The sequence below is a fragment of the Haliotis asinina genome, chromosome 12, assembly GCF_037392515.1.
Source record: "Haliotis asinina isolate JCU_RB_2024 chromosome 12, JCU_Hal_asi_v2, whole genome shotgun sequence".
NCBI lineage: Eukaryota > Metazoa > Mollusca > Gastropoda > Lepetellida > Haliotidae > Haliotis > Haliotis asinina.
The window spans coordinates 15009982-15027195 of record NC_090291.1 but is presented as its reverse complement, the minus strand read 5'-3'; the positions used below and the strand labels follow the sequence as shown (position 1 = coordinate 15027195).

The 17214-nt window shown below is 38.7% G+C and overlaps 1 protein-coding gene across 1 annotated transcript; it reads left to right on the top strand.

The window, feature by feature from the left end:
- The first annotated feature begins 11834 nt into the window (after positions 1 to 11834).
- On the top strand, positions 11835 to 16918 carry LOC137258471 (small nuclear ribonucleoprotein Sm D1-like). Its single transcript, XM_067796157.1, has 4 exons — positions 11835 to 11979; positions 12560 to 12636; positions 15187 to 15384; positions 16621 to 16918. Exons 1-4 carry the CDS (start codon positions 11966 to 11968, stop codon positions 16707 to 16709), a joined length of 378 nt encoding a protein of 125 aa, XP_067652258.1. The 5' UTR covers positions 11835 to 11965; the 3' UTR covers positions 16710 to 16918.
- The last annotated feature ends 296 nt before the right edge of the window (positions 16919 to 17214 follow it).

Genomic DNA, 17214 nt, shown 5'->3' with positions numbered 1-17214 from the left:
TCATTTGCCCTTGATTCCCATTTCTGTCTCAATGGTTCACATAACATTGATTTCATTTGTCTTTGATTGCGATTTCTGTCTCTATTGTTCACATGACGTTGATTTCATTTGCCCTTGATTCCCATTTCTGTCTCAATAGTTCACATAACATTGATTTCATTTGCCCTTGATTCCCATTTCTGTCTCAATAGTTCACATGACATTGATTTCATTTTGTCCTTGATTACGATTTCTGTCTCTATCGTGCACATGACATTGATTTCATTTGCCCTTGGTTCAAACTTTCGGTTTCAAATATACAGAGGGAAAAAATAAGAGATCACATGAAAGCACACGTGTTCCCTTATCTTTTTCGAATTTCCCCATGAACCATACGATACAAAGCTTCCGAAGGAACCCTGGGAAATAAAGAAACAAACATTTTTCCCCACAGTATATTTACATGTCGTTCATATCGTTTACCCTTGGTTCCAAATTTCGGTTTCAAATGAGCTACCGAGCAAATGATACTTATCACCTGGTGTTGTGGGTCATACAGAAGACACCAGGCATATATATTCCTCACAAACAATAAAGCAACGAGTATTTTAAGTGTAATATCGCTATCAATCTCGATAGCTATTTTTGCTGAAAGGTAAATATTCAAGGAATGCGCAACCTTTAGTGACAATCGGATTGATTTATCTGATAACATTGACAGCATCACCCGAACACGACATGAAACAACATGCAAAATCTGTGGCATGAATGTGCTCTTATCTTCACACATGCACCCTGGTCGTTATAAACCTACCAGTAATTATTCCTCTGATACATAAAGCAGGTCCTAACTTTATTTTTATGAATGATAATGTGCGTCCGTGGATGTTAATGCTTGAGAAAGAGTTGCTAACGATGATGCTAAAATCAACAACATCACGCACATGGATAACCTACAAGGTTATGTGATCTTAATCCCATTGAACATGTTTGGGACATTATTGGACGTCGTGTTTACGGTCACTGTGTTAACCCCAAGACTCTGGATGACCTTGAAAAGGCGTTACAGAGAGAATGGCAGAACGTTCCACAACAGCAACTCTAAAGGCTCATTTGTTCAGTGCAAAGACGTGTAGATGCTTGGGTTTGTGCAGGTGATGGTCATACGCGTTAGTGAACACTGTTTCACTGTCCATTACTGTCGTGAAGCTTAATGTTAACATTTTGCTCCACCAGTTCAGCACATTTTGCACGTGTGTTTCGCGGGTGAAGTCTGTAATTGCTCATTATCATTTCATTTCATTTTTACGCCGTGTGTACCTATGTTTCACCTTTCTGTTGCATCATTCTTTGATTTGCATTTTCAATAAATGAACATTAATGAGACTAAAAAAGTGTGTTGCTTAACTTTTTGTGAGGAGTATATATGATAGAAACATTGTTATTGTACACAATTTAACCATTTACCAAACATGAAACAGTAGATATGGTCTAGGAATCAAGCACAAGAAACGTGGGGTCAAAATGAAGTGTTACCCAATCACAGGTCATTCATGATATGTTCCAAGTCGCATTATGGAAATGTTTAAGCCTTCAGTAGCGTGTTTGCCGACCCTTGGAACCGATATGTGCCAAAACACATCTCCTCACGGATGACGGTCTCTGGATGACGTCAGCGGGAATTCTGTGCCGCTCGTCGAAGAGAACTTGTTCGAGCCGCTGTTTGGTATTTATGACACTGACTCCAGGTTCATGAATACACATGACACATACCTGTATACACGGGTTCATGAATATCTACTCTAACCCAGCTGTATATTCGTTTCTATGCAAGTATTATTCTTTCGTGAACTTGCCATAAAAACAAGTAGCTGGTCATAAGTGAGTAGTCATTTGTGAAATTGTATGTTAATTAACGCTTGCAAGGATAATTTTCATAAATTTAGTTTCGGTCGAACTGCGTTCAATACTTACCTCCCAGGTAGGCAATCACCTTATACACATAACCTACATACACATAATGTCCATTCAATTTTCCGATGATTGTTAAGAAATTTACAACTATTTAAACAACACATTCCAATCATGTTTAACATGGTTGTCTATGGTACAGATTAAAAGTTGCATTTACATTTAGTACTTAATCAGGTGTCATTCGATAAATAATCAGCGGAAAGATGAAAGAAAGTTAGGTACGCGTAGCTGAAAGTGATTTCCTAGATGTTTGCAAACTATAAAAAAATGACATCTACTCATTTTATTAAAATTATTCTTGAATTAACATGTACGTCTATGGAAATTTCATTAATGATGACTTACATATGGCCGACTACTGTGTATTATTAATTTGTTGGATGTTCGATGTTTTACGGCGACCTCAGCAACATCGGCCGGTTAGACAACCAGGCTCATACGTTCACGGCTAAATAAGCTTATTAATATTTATTGTTTAATAAAAACAATTTACTTTAATCAGAAACCGTATCTACTGAATCAGTCGCTCTGTTGGGTGGACTACAGTGGGTCAAAGTAATAAGGGGAGGTTGGGTAGCCAAGTGGTTAAATCGTTCGCTCGTCACGCCGTAGACCTTAGTTCGATTCCCAATATGGGTACAATGTGTGAAGCCCATTTCTGGTGTCTCCTGCTGTGATATTGCTAGAATATTGCTAAAACTTAAACTCCCGCACTCACAGTAATTAGAGAGGTTATGGGTTATGTGGCTCACCTGCTGCGCACTGTTCACAAGGACAGCAACAAGAAATAACAAAAAAGCATTGGTGCGATTGGGTGGAATTTGTACGCAGAGCACGTAGCTACCCCAATCGGTGTCTGTGCATGCATATTAGTGCTCTTATGTTAGTACTCTCGTTAGTATTCTTCTGCTCGGTTTTTGTAAAGGTATGCAGGAATACACAATGTCACACCAGTATAAAACGTCAGTGATTCTAACCCACTTAGCCATCGAGACTTCAACATAAATGGAAATCGGACAACTGGTATTCTTGATCACGGAATTTGTGAAACCGGCTGACATGTGTAGTGAGTGAGTGAGTGTGGTTTTACGCCGCTTTTATACAGTGTATTTATGTTGGGAATCGAACCTTGGTTTTCGGCGTGACAAACGAACACTTTAACCACTAAGCCACTCCACCTCCCGCCCTAACATGTGTAAATTGACATTGCTCTCCCGCCCGAAAACCGTAATTGGGCAATATCATTTGAGCCGTGAAGATCCGGGTTAGAATTGATCGTAATTGGTGACTAACAGGATCGGTGGTCAGACTCGCTGACGTGGTTGACATAATTTATGTCATTCGTCTCCTAATTGCGTATATCGATGCTCGTGTTGTTGATCACTGGATTGTCTGGTCCAGATGTTTATTTACAGACCTCCGCCATATAGCTGGAATATTGCTGAGCCTGGCGTAAAACTAGATTCAATGACTCTCAAAGTCATTTTGAAAGTGGTCAGGAGTGACATGTAGCACACATATATTAATAAATGTATTTTGGGATTGCACGTTTAAGTAGAGTACACTTCTAAAACTTTTATAGACTGAGTCTCATCCACAAGTCGAGAACATCCAGCCACAAAATATCAAAGAAGCACTGTGTCTGTCTTGATTCAAACGATTCGGAGACCGCGTCAGTGGTGTCCGTCCGGAGAGGTGGCGGGTTCGAACCCGGCCTGGCGCTTGGTATTAATGGGTAAAACAAGGACTGGTCAGTATAATGTGTCATACTCAACAGCGGCATAATATCCCAGTGAGTGAGTGAGTGAGTTTTAGTTTTACGCCGCACTCAGCAATATTCCAGCTATATGGCGGCGGTCTGTAAATAATCGAGTCTGGACCAGACAATCCAGTGATCAACAACATGAGCATCGATCTGCGTACTTGGGAACCGATGACATGTGTCAACCAAGTCAGCGAGCCTGACCACCCGATCCCGTTAGTCGCCTCTTACGACAAGCATAGTCGCCTTTAATAGCAAGCATGGGTTGCTGAAGGCCTATTCTACCCCGGGACCTTCACGGGTCTAATATCCCAGTGAGCTATAGCACTATGAAGTCTGGGGCAGTACAAGCAACCACACATAGATTCCCATGCAAGGCCTCATAATAATGAGCGAAATTATCTTAAGAACCACGTTATACCCAATTTCACCTCGCCTCACTCGATTCGATAAATCGAAAGGTACCCAGTCGTAATTAGCAATCATTGGAACTGAATATTCATGAATACTTTAAAATGTTTTTACGCGAATTTACCGAAGCAGGACACTAGTCAACGGTCTAATTCCGGTGTGTTCAATTGGACAGTGATGTGGTGGGTGAGTTGAAAAATTGTGACACTCTGAACATGATGAGAATGTTCTGTTTCACTGAATAAAATACATATTACACGTGTTCTTCACTTGTTATGGCATTCATGATCCAATATCATGAATGGTTACTTAATATTCGTGATATGTATAAAAATGGCCCCATCGTGGATGTGTTAAAGCTCTAACCAGCACTGAACACTAAACCATGCTTAATCAGCAGAATGCAGTGCTGACTAAAAACAGTCCGTTGGATTTAATTTGAGACCGACGAATGACTCACCAACACAAAATCTAACAACTGAACCACAACCCCCAACCCCCAACCACCACCACCCAAAATAACAAATACACCCCCACCCCACCCACACACCCCACCCCAGCCCCCAAAACACAAACATAAAAAGAACCAACAAACAAAATTTGCACAGTCACATGACAGACAATACTGATGATTTGTCTCATAAACATTAATATTCCGGTGTCCAAAATTAGGTGTATTTCATAATTCATCGGTCTCAAAGGAAATGGAACGTATTGGTTTTTGAAACAATAACAGACGGCTTCGTTTTGGAGCTAAGAAATCTGGACCCGATCCCTGTATGGGTATCGGTTACTTTTCTATGTTTTCACTTTGTTTATGGTAATTTTAAGACCAATTCTAACCCCTGGCGTTCCGGGTTATACTCATGTTATGTCCAGATTTCAGTGATACGCTATATTTCAAGCACGGAATTCTTGTCTACTTTTAAAATCAGCTAGGTCTCATATCTCAGGAAGATAGGTCTGCATGCTGCTTTGTAGCATCAAACAGAAAAACAAGAACTTTGTTTAGAGCTAGCGAGAACTGAGATCGGGATATGTGCTCATTCTGTCAACCACTGGTTTGTCTGGTCCAGTGGCGATATTCCTATATGTGTTTTAAGCAATACTCGTTCTCTCACAAATAGTTATCAGTGTGTATTTTTGGCAGTACAAATATAAATATTCCTGGACGTAAATTAACATATATCGAATGACAGCTGAATATGTATAACTCTCAGGCGGGTCGCGCGAATTTCGGTTCAGGGGGTCTAAGAATCTAAAATATATTTCCAAGGCCCTGAAACAAAGAAATGTCAAGGTGTTCTGTTGTAAATTGTTGTAGTAGATGTGATAGTGATATACAACTGAATGATAACACAGGGAACTACATGGTGTTTTTCGTTTGTGATTTATTGTAGCATTGTAGAAAAGACACTTGCCTTATCTCAAATACAAGTAGAGCGTGGACTTTGAAACTTTCTACGACGCATTTGAAACGTGCGAAAAGCAGTCGATGTTTTTAAAAACACTGAATGTTAAATTTGGTTCTTGACAGTGTGCATGTTCATTGTTGTTGGTTGTGATTGTAATTTTCCACAGACTGTCGGATTTCGGTGCTGGAATCTGTCCTCGGGTACATACAAGCTTAGCGAAGTATCGAGTTTTCGACCTGCCATGCAATTGTCTCTTAACATCGTGTAACGTCTGGGGTGGTGGTTAAAGCGTTCGCTCATCACGTCGAAGGGCGGGTTCGATTCTCCACTTGGGTACAATGCGGGAAGCCCATTTCTGGTGTCCCGTGACATTGATGAAGAATTTGAAATCTACCGAAATCCATATTCACTCATGTACAGCTGTCTCAATATAGACTACTGTTTTATCAAACACATACTTGACAAAACGGAGTTTTATGAGAGGTGTTTCGGGGAGACTGAAAATGATAAGTACCGTGAAACTAGTATTTTTATACAGTTGACCCTAAGTCACCAGTTAATATATATATATATATATATATATATATATATATATATATATATATATATATATATATATATATATATATATATATATATATATATATATATATATATATATATATATATGTGTGTGTGTGTGTGTGTGTGTGTGTGCGTGCTTGTGGAAGATTCAGAACACACACCGGCAGCCAGTGTGCCCATTAATTTCATTACAAAACTGCCTCTGCCTATCATTGCTCATGATATCAGTCACTGCGTTTTCTGGTCCAGACTCGATTATTTGCAGGCTGCTGCCCAATAACAGCTCTCTTTGGTTCTAAAACCCAATGGTTGTCATTAGAACATTAATACACTGGACTGTTGTTTGTGGTATATCGATAGACGACATCTGGCGGTAAAGATCCTATTTCAAACTCAATGTTTGTACACCACCCCCGAAAATCGTTTCGAGGCCAAAGTATCTTCATTTGACTATATTTTTTAAATAGATCAGTGTAACTGTCACGAAATGGTGATATCAAACCTGTTTGTAATGACATTTGGTGCGGGATTTCAAGAACGATACGTGGTAGTGTTTCCGACGATTTTACAAGTGCTTCAGTCGCCATCTTGACAGTGCCTACTGAGCACATGGCAAGACCTCCAGAATAATTGTGTCATTAAACTGGTGGTTTGTAGTCGCGAAACTTCGAAGTATTTTCTTGTGAAATAAGTTAAGTATGTATTACAATGAGTTGATCCAACAAGATTATGACAGAGTGAGTTTTGAGTGAAACTTCAGTTAATGTTATATTTCAAAGGTTTTTGAACATATTACAAAACATGTGCATGCAGGAGACAACAAAACAGAACAGGACTGTTATCTCAGTATCAGGCCTTCGACCCAAAATATATATCCATTAATTGGTGAAATGGGGCATGCATCTGTACGTGCGGTGAGGTTCTGATGCGTGTATTTTGAAAGAGATAATTTCTTCGTCATGACAGACGTGATTAAGCATACAGCTGTCATCTTGAAGTGTCAGGTTTTCCAGAGTTGCCTCCCCTGGGTTGTGAAACTCCTATGGGAGCTGGCGTGGGTGAGTGAATGAATTTAGTTTAACGCCGTTTTTGGCACTATTCCACCAATATCACGGCGGGGCAAACCAGAAATGGGCTTCACACATATACCCACGTGGGGAATGGAACCCGGGCTGTCGGCGTGACAAGCAAACGCTTAACCACTAGGCTACCCCACCGATCCCATTGGAGCTGGAACGCAAGAGGCGATTAAGGGGATTGTGTGGTCAGTCTCCACCATTCTCTTGATACATCTTGTCATTAACCATGATGTCAAGCACAGGATTGCAAAGGCCAGACTGGCTATTTTACCAACTGCCATTATCATGGGAAAAGTGATGCGTACGGCGTCAACAGTGTTTGAGTGAGTTTAGTTTTACACCGCACTCAGCAATATTCCAGCTATATGGTAGCAGTGTGTAAATAATCAAGTCTGGACCAGACAATCCAGTGACCAACAACATGAGCATCGATCTGCGCAACTGGGAACCGATGACATGTGTCAACCAAGTCAGCGAGCCTAACCATCCGATCCCGTTAGTGGCATCTTACGATAAGCATAGTCGCATTTTATGGCAAGCATGGGTTGCTGAAGGCCTTTTCTACCCCGTGACCTTCACGGGTCTCGGCGTCAACAGCAGGTACAAGCAAACAAATAAACAAACAAAAAATGGGTCAAGGTACGGTCACACCGGGTCAACTTGCACAGAGACATTTTGATTTGTAGCAGTAGCTTCATGATCGCTTCGTGAAACTAGGTCCTACAATTACGTTAATCTTGTCACCATTTAAACTCCACTCGTCCATTCACCTAAGGAATCACATTTAACTGGTGAGGTACCATGTCATGAATTTTTTGTTTGTTGTTTGTTGTTTAACGCCGCACGTAGCAATGTTCCGGCTATTTGGCGACTGTCTGTAAGCATATGAGTCTGCACCAGGCAATACAGTGATTGACAACATAAACATCGATCTACGTAAATAGGATACGATGACATGCGTCATTAGAATCCAAGAACCACTCGATCCTGTTATTTGTCTCTTACGACAAACATAGTTTGATGAAGATCAATTCTAATCCGGATCTTTACTGAAGGCATCATACAATTAAGACAAATCGAATGATTACTGGAAGAGGTGTGTAGTCTTCACTAGGCTCCAATATTTACAGCATACCTATAAAGTATCAAGAAATTTTTTTTATATATTTTTAGATTTTGACTTGAGTGAACGAGTTAAATTTTACCTCAGTATTCGAGCACTATCGCGGCGGGGACTTCACACATTGTACTCATGTGGACGGCTTTTGACTTACAATATCGTTAATGCAGATCCATTTATCAGCTGGAATATACTATGGCAAGATGCACATGTAAAGTATGCATCACACGGAATTCATAATAGTTCTCGTCTACATGACAGTGAATATGTACATCTGCTCCTGTATAATATTTTGATTTTGTGAATCCGCACGATTTGTGGGTGTGTATGTGTGTGCGTACGTCAGTCCCTCCTGGGTACGGCAATTCCGCGATTGCGAATAAATCGCAGAAATCACCTTTTGATTTCAGAATAAAAACGTCTGGTCAGCAGAAAACACACGTCCATGCAGAATACCTGCAGAATATGCCAATTTTCTGCCGCGAAATTTACTTATTTCGAAAGACTGACTATCCAACGAAATGATATTTTGTAGAGTATAATGCCATTCCTGGTCACACTCGTAAGAGTGCTGTTTCAAATCATCTTTCTAAAGCCAAAAAAACAAAAACAAAATGAAATGCCGACTACAACGTGAATGCCGCGAAGCTGTAAAACAGTTGCAGCTTCGTGATTAAGAAGTAAACTTAGAAATTCTTAATCGTTTTTTTAAAAGTGTTTTGCAATATGGAATGCAAAATTAAACTATCAGTTTTTTTTTTCCAAGATATTATTACTCGCCCGTTGAAGATACAGCAGTGTAATATTTTCACTTCAATATTACACTAGTGTAATACCGCTTGACGTATGACGTCAAAATGGTTCAAAGTTATGACGTCACAATGCTAATGTTGATGTCGCGATTTTACTAGACCTTGCTTGACTTGAAAGCTGAGAGTCCTCGCACTATAGGCAATTTCGCCGCAGTTTCTGTCAATTTATGTTGGCGAGTAATAAACAGAATACTAAACTCGCTTCCGTGGAATACCATTTTCATTAAACTCGTTAAAGATTAAGTATCAAACTCGCTTTCGCTCGTCTGATACCAAATCATTAACTCGTTTCAAAAAATGGTATTACACGGAAGGTCGTTTAGTATCCTCTATATATTGTACTGTAAAGCGTTTCCAAGTCGGGGGTCATCTCAAATTTTATATATTCTTTTCTTTTTTGAATATTTAATCCTCGCAATGACACGGGGGTCTGTTATTAAACCATAATAACGTATATATGGCAGATGACGAGTTTACCAATGAATAAATCACTATCTACTAAAAAGATATGGCATAAGTTCTGTGGTGTAAATGAACAGAAAGGGACATTTTCCTTTATCACCGGTGCTACGCAGTGACATTATCTTGTCACACAGGGGCCAAATTTGTGTCATATAACAATCATAACACGTCATACATATTTATTTCCAGAAGAGGAATCGGATTGTAAACACGCAGTATGTTGCTTATGTGAATACCGCTCCGGGATACAAATAACTTAGATAAAAGCATGTTAATATCAAACAACTAACAATGGCTTTCTGAAAAAATGTAAAAATCAAAAGTTGATAACATAGCCACCTATAACGTTAACATCATTAGTGTCGGAAGTGCAATTTCGTTTTTACTATTACAACACAAATCTGCCTGAGAGTACAATGAAAGAATGGATAGATTCTAATAGTTCGTGATTATCGTTAGCAGAGCCGTTAGAGTGGCCGTAAAGTTATTGATTTGATATCAATAACTTTGATGAGAACAAGATTTGAAGATAAAAATCGCTGATATGTATGTGCGTTTATATCGCTGCAACTAAGCCTGAGGCGCGAATGGATAATCTGACGGAATCTTGATCCACAGTTTAAATTAAAGTAATTTTGACTATTATTATTTGACATAATAATGTGTTTCTCGGGTGCTCTGATGGCATGTAACTTCTAACTTTTGGAATGTCTAATCACGGTGAGTTAAGTAAATGGAAGCTTACGAAAGGTATAGGGAAAAATTGAGCGTTGCTTATGCAGTGTTTAAGTACATAGGTCAAAGCAGCAAGTCACTTTAATCATAATACAGGATATATTCAGCAGGTAGGGCTTACCCAGATGCGTGCAGGTAAGCACTGCTCAAACGACACGTGAAATTCTTATATAACATAGTGGATACTAAGATTAAATTTTTGACACACATAGTGTGTTCAAGGTCGTTCACGAAATAGCTGTAAAATTTATACCTGCTCAAAGACAAAAATAGGTAATGCAAGTAAGACCAACAATGTCTAATGCCACTAGAGTCACCGAAGGTCATGGAAAACAGCTGTAGTATCTACCCACACGAAAGGAAGGGTCACTTTTTGTAAAGGGAACCAACAAAAGTATAATTTTCTTTGTCACGTAACGGAAAAGGAAGGAAGAATCAACATCTGTAAAAGAGACAAACAAAAGTGCATTATTTTGTCACATGACAGAGAGTCACAATATACCGGTGATGGGTTGCACGGGGTCCATATTAGTATGAAAAACAATCACAACATGCCAGATGTTCTGACAGAATGTCGCTTCTCACTTTTGGTTAATGGCAGTGATCGGAGTACTAAAAAATGAACATATTTTACTGAAAAACGTTCATAGAGAAAAAAAATATATAATGAAATAGAGCCCTGAGACTTTCTTCATTTTCGGAAGCTAAGTAAATCTAGACTTGCCACATTTTCTAGACTTGCGTGGGATTTCTTGGATATATTTACCTCAGGGTCTGTACAACAGACTAATGTGGGAACGGAATGAACTTTTTCCCCGCAGTCTTGTAATATGGTGTCCAATGATATTTTCATTTGAAAGTTCTTCATAGGATTGGATTGTTTGGATTGAAAAACATGAGCGGGCAGGGTCAGAGTTTTCTAAGAGCACGTCTTGTCGTCGTTCGTGCGCATCCTGAAGTCCCAGACCAGACAATATTACTCAGATGTATAGAACATGTTATCCAATGTTTTCACCAGACCATTGGGCTGGCTAGTTGTGAATTCAGACCGTCCGTCAGACATCTAGTCTGTCTCGGTCGGTCGGACGGGCTATATTTCACACAATGATAGGAAAACTTAAAAACCCTATACTTTCAAAGGGTATGTTCTGGTGCCAGAAAAAACCCCAAAAAGAACAAACAATTATATCTTTCATAATAACTTCGTACATAGTTATAACTTACATAATCACATACACACATACATTTATATAATCTGCTCGACCAGTGACCATATTCCATTATATGGTTTCTGGTTGGACCTTACAGATTGCATTATAAATTTAGTTTTTGACGGAACTATTACACTTTATCTATTGAATGTTGTTTAATTCAATGAATCAAAATCACCACAATAACAGCAGAAGGATGTATATTTTTCGGGGCAGTTCCACCTCTTATAGTCTTTTGAAAATAATTAGTTCTCATGCTTGCGAACAAATAACGCTGCTCTTCCACTCGGAGGTAAAATTATTCAAAGCTCCTCGCAGAGAGAGGGGACTCGCTTACCAACAATATCTCGTGAAACGCCATGCCGAGAGCTTGAGAGAGCGTCTGTGTGTCGTTTACCCGCCATTGTTAATGTTTATAGGGACTGTGTAATCCATTCAATCATGAAGCTTGTAAGGTAAGTTATCGCCCGAATGTATTCCATATCGATAAAGGAATTGTTAATCATGTTACTGTTTTCATAATTTTTGTGTTAGACTCGATATATTGCGTAATTTTATGGTCAGACTGAAGCCGGCTTCCATGTCAACATTGTTTTACTCGCTGTTCAAACTGATACATGGATAGTGGTTCGAATTCGAGGCGAAACAGTTGAACTCTGTGAATGTGTGTATTTATATTCTGCCATTAAACAGTTCCTGGATGTACTTACGCATTTCACAGATGTGAGTTCTGTGAACGATCGTTCATTAATTGTGATCAATTAATGTTTAAAACAAAGATGTACCCAGCATATAGGACTAAACTGAGGTAACATTATTATTAATGCATTTATACTGATTATTGTAGTCAGGAGCTCAACGACGTCTGCATATTTATACTATATATAGATTACGATATTACATTTAAACATAAGACCTTGACGTTTGTTTGTGACGTAACTCAGTATGAGATTAAGATAAGTGTGCAAACTGTACCAAGTTTTAACTATTTGAATCTTTGCTAATCTGCATTTAAGGGAATGATTTCTTTTTCAGATTCTTAATGAAGCTGAGTCACGAGACAGTGACAGTTGAGCTGAAGAATGGTACACAGGTGCATGGAACAATTACAGGTGAATATGCCAATAAATTCATGTTTATTTTGAGAAATTGAAGTTATCAAAGGGGCACTGATGCGGAGCAATTTCCGTGGACTGGTGTAAACTTTTGTTATTGTTTTTCTCCCGTGAGTACCCGGATGATATCCCAGAATTCGTGACTGGTTCGTGACGTCTGCTGCGCAGTCCGTGAGCGCAATTGATAGTTTAATTATAGACAGATCAACTGAGGTGAAGTCATTTTTACTTCATTCCAAATGTATTATGAAAACAAATGAAACACTTTGAAGGTTAATCATCTGCCCGTGGCAGAAATGGTAAAAAACTATTAGGACGGAAAACGTCTCTATATTTTGTCTCATAACCCTAGTTAGTTTATTGTCATACTTGTATGATTCTGAAAATTAATAAAAGAACACACGATCTGCTTATACTCATAGTAAATTTCTAACATAACAGCAACATTTATACATTGTATAGAATGCCAATGTGGATCCTATTTCACACACATACGCGATCTAGTGTGTTTTGTTCTGTCATACAGATTCTGCTGAATGCTACAACAAATAAATTAAAACAAAATGCAAAAAAATGAATGTAAAACAGACTAATTTTATAGCAACGATGTCAGGCTACTACCTTGTTCAGGAATGTATCCATCAATATCCACGTAAAAGAAATCGTATTCCATTCATCTGCAGCTGGTAAGTAATCCTGCTCTGTGTCGCGTGTCTTACAACTGTCTCATTTGCGAAAAAGTAACACATCGTTTCACGTCTTTCGTTGGTGAAAACCAGATAAACCTCTGATTGGTCTCCCAAGATAGCACACCTGGCAACTAATTGTATGATGTCCACTATTCTAAGTAATTTAGTTAACCAATAATGAGCAATCAATCAATCAACGCAAGGGTGGTTAATTCTTTGAAGGGAGGATGTTGTTTTTGCACTTACACTTTACGACAGGGTGTAGTCATCTACACACACTGCCTTTTGACAAATCCGCTAAAAGATAAAAGTAATTAATCAATCAGTGAGTTATCGGTTAATCCTTTGATCGATGTTTGTTTTTGTAACTTAGTTGATAAACCCTCTTGCATCACTTACATGCACATATTACATAACATACAATACATTTGCCATTACAGACCTTAATTTATAATGTATTTACTAAAGACAGGAGAAATGCCAAATGGGAACCTTTGTTGAGTAACCGAAGTTGTGTTACTACTAATTATACCTGTTATAAATTCATGAATTGACCATAAAGAGAATGATGACAAATAACACGTGTAGGTTTACACCATCAAACGCGAGTTACAGCAAGGAAGATGTAATCTCTGTGTCGCATGCAGCCTGAAAACACTATTGGGCCGAAACTGTTTTGAGGATACCAACGGAATTTCGTTACATAAGGAATACACATGGGCATTTGCTGTGTACTTGGGTAAATAGGTGAAATAAGGGTTTTTTACGTAAGAAAATGTTCAGATTTCTCTACCAAAGGCAAAGTCATCGTTTTTTGTTTACGAATTCAAATAAATCAACTATGTGTTTTTATTATCATAAATAATAAACCATTGTAGCTACCATAGCTACCAAAATTTTCGTAAGATATTTGCTATCACAGCTGAACCAACACTCAGAATTACCTAAATATAAAGCTTTGCAATCTTCCGTACTGAAACAAATGGCTACGTGCCTGTAGACATCATATTTTCATGTAACATGCTTAAATATCAGGTTAAAAACACTGAAATAGGATCAAATTGGATCAGTAACTATACCATCCAAGCATCCGAAAAGAACTACACTGCTGGGATATTTGGTTACGATCAAACAAGGAATACCATGGATATTTTTAAAGAAATGGCATATGATGGGCATCCGGCCTCCCGACTGTTTAGGTGAAGAAATTCTGCTAATATGGACAGGAGCCCAGTTCCTTTGTCCGTCACGGTCGAAGGCGCGGGCGCTGACCAATTTGCGGTTTGATTTCGTAATTAGACCGTTGGCGAGAAACATTATTCGCTCCGCATCAGTGCCCCTTTAAGTTCATACTTTGCAGGAGATATTGACGCCAGGATATGTGCAGGAGAGAGTGTGTGTACTCACACATGTATCAGTGTATCAGTGGACATGGGACTCATGACAACTGTAGAGGATTACCAATGCACCAGTAGAAGTGTAGACATAACTTTCTTATACCTTACGCTGGATAACTTGGCATTTAAGAAAAAAACATTTGTTTCTGACCCAAATAAGACCTATATGGGACAAAGGGTGTCTTGATTGACAAAGTGTATGAGATTCTCTACCAACATGCCACATCATAATGTATACAATAATTTAAATGTAGAAGTTGTCACCCATAAACAGCAAAGTGTTTTGACTTTGTTATTGTTAATTAATTTATCGTGACTCTAAACATATCATAGACGATTTTTGCCTGGTCCATCTGTTGTGAAAAGTGAATATGTGAAAAGTACAGGTGAACAGGAAGTGTTTTTTTTTTTATGCACAATAGTAACATAGTAAGTAATGTATATGTTGTGTTCATTTGCAGGTGTAGATGTTAGCATGAACACACATTTAAAGGCTGTCAAAATGACAGTGAAGAACAAGGACCCAGTACAGATAGACTCTCTCAGTATTCGTGGTAACAACATCCGTTACTTCATCCTCCCTGACAGTTTGCCTCTTGACACACTCCTTATAGATGACACACCCAAGGCCAGAATCAACAAGAAGAGGGATGGCAAAGGTAAGCACAACATCACACTTGTATTGATTGTTGCTGTTGATCACTTGCTTGTTTGATGTAGACGTGATTATTTAAGGACTAGACTTGTTGTGTGGTGTTATTATGAGTACGTGATTATTTATGCTGTGCCAAATGAACACAAATATTTAAGTGCATCATATTATCCTCGTAAATGGATCACTGTGCTCTCAAAGTTCATTCTTAGATTTCTTGGGAAGATAAAATCCAAACTAGTGTTAAAAGTGATTTGTTTGATTGGCTTTATTAGAAGCTGGTGAGTGATAAGAGGGTGAGATTCTTTATGGATAACAGCTTCTTTATTACATATGATGCCATGTTTCAGTATGGATCCTTATACCATATAAGCTTGACAACGGTATAAGGATCCATACCAAAACGTCGCATCATATGTAATAAAGAAGTTGTTTTCCATAAAGAATCTTACCCTCTTAGTGTTAAAAGGTTAATAGTGACATTGATGTCACTTATAAAAACAACTTCCAGGTGTATACAATGTATACATGGTTGTGTTCACCTGGGCACGCATTGGTCTTGAGTGCTCCAGCCTTTTTGAAGGAGAGAACTTTTGAGGTCAAGTGATAGCTGACGTACATTGCCTGTCATTGTTGATATCAATGCTCACAATGTCATTAACTGGATTGTTTGGTCCACACTGGATTATATACAGTCACTGTCGTGTGAATATTTCCGTTTTCTTCTAATTAGCAAAAATGTAACTGTCCCTTTTGGGGCATAGAATTTTGTTCATAATATTAGTCACTTGCTTGGAGGCTTCACACTGTTATTAGCAGGTTACTTCCATGGGTTGGAATTCTCAGTTATACATCAAATAACAGATGATTACTTGAGTAATTACTTGACCGATTTATTATCCCCCACTACCAAGTGAAGGTGGTATGGGTTTGAGCTCCATCCGTGCAAGATGAGGACAGATTTTCTCAAAGAATCTGATGGGGAAATTTGGTTAGTGTTTTCAGGACATACATGCCTTGATAATGTTCGAAAACTGAAAACATGAATTTTGGTAGAGTTATGACCTTTGTCCTGCATTTCTGATATCCCCAATGGGAACAGAGTTTCTCAGTAACTATCATAGTAGGGAACTAAATTTTGTATGTGTTTTCAGGACATGAATGTTGTGGTTGACTTCGGAAAAAGGAACCAAGGTGATATTGATGACCTATCTTTTTGTTAACTTTACTTTCTTCTTTCCAGCTTCAATGGGTCGAGGTGGCCGAGGTCGTGGGCGTGGACGAGGTGGACGTGGAAGGGGGCGAGGAGGGCCACCCCGAGGGAGACGTTGAGTGTGATGTGTGTATCTGCCGTTGTCGATGTGGTCGTGCCACATGTGTTGTAAATAGACTTGGAGGAGAAAGTGAGGGGGAGGATGACTCTCTGGACCTTGTCTTCACATGGATCAGTGAAGAACGTCATAAATCGATCATGATCATTTTTTTTATTTCATCACTGACATTTTATGTACAAGAAAAAGAATAAAGTCTTTTATGTATGATATTAGTTTATGATTTGAAAGAATGACTTTTTCTATACGCAAAGACTGGGGTTTTGTTTAAAAATCCATTCTTGTCACAACAGTGATAATTGATAATAAGATGTAAGTTAGATTTATGATGCTATACAGCTTGTTCAACTTCACCTGAGCTACTCGCCATGGGTATGACCCAGGAGGTCAGATGACACAATCAGCAGGTCAGGTTAACTTCATTAAATAGGGGAGCAGAGAATGTAATTGATGTTGTGTTCGTGTGAATCATACACATTGAATCGTTACAGAACTTGTTCTGGAAA

Coding starts and splice junctions, on each gene's coding strand:
- LOC137258471 (XM_067796157.1), top strand. Junction 12,637..15,186: donor GGTGCATGGAACAATTACAG/GTGAATATGCCA, acceptor GTTCATTTGCAG/GTGTAGATGTTAGCATGAAC. Junction 15,385..16,620: donor CAAGAAGAGGGATGGCAAAG/GTAAGCACAACA, acceptor TCTTCTTTCCAG/CTTCAATGGGTCGAGGTGGC.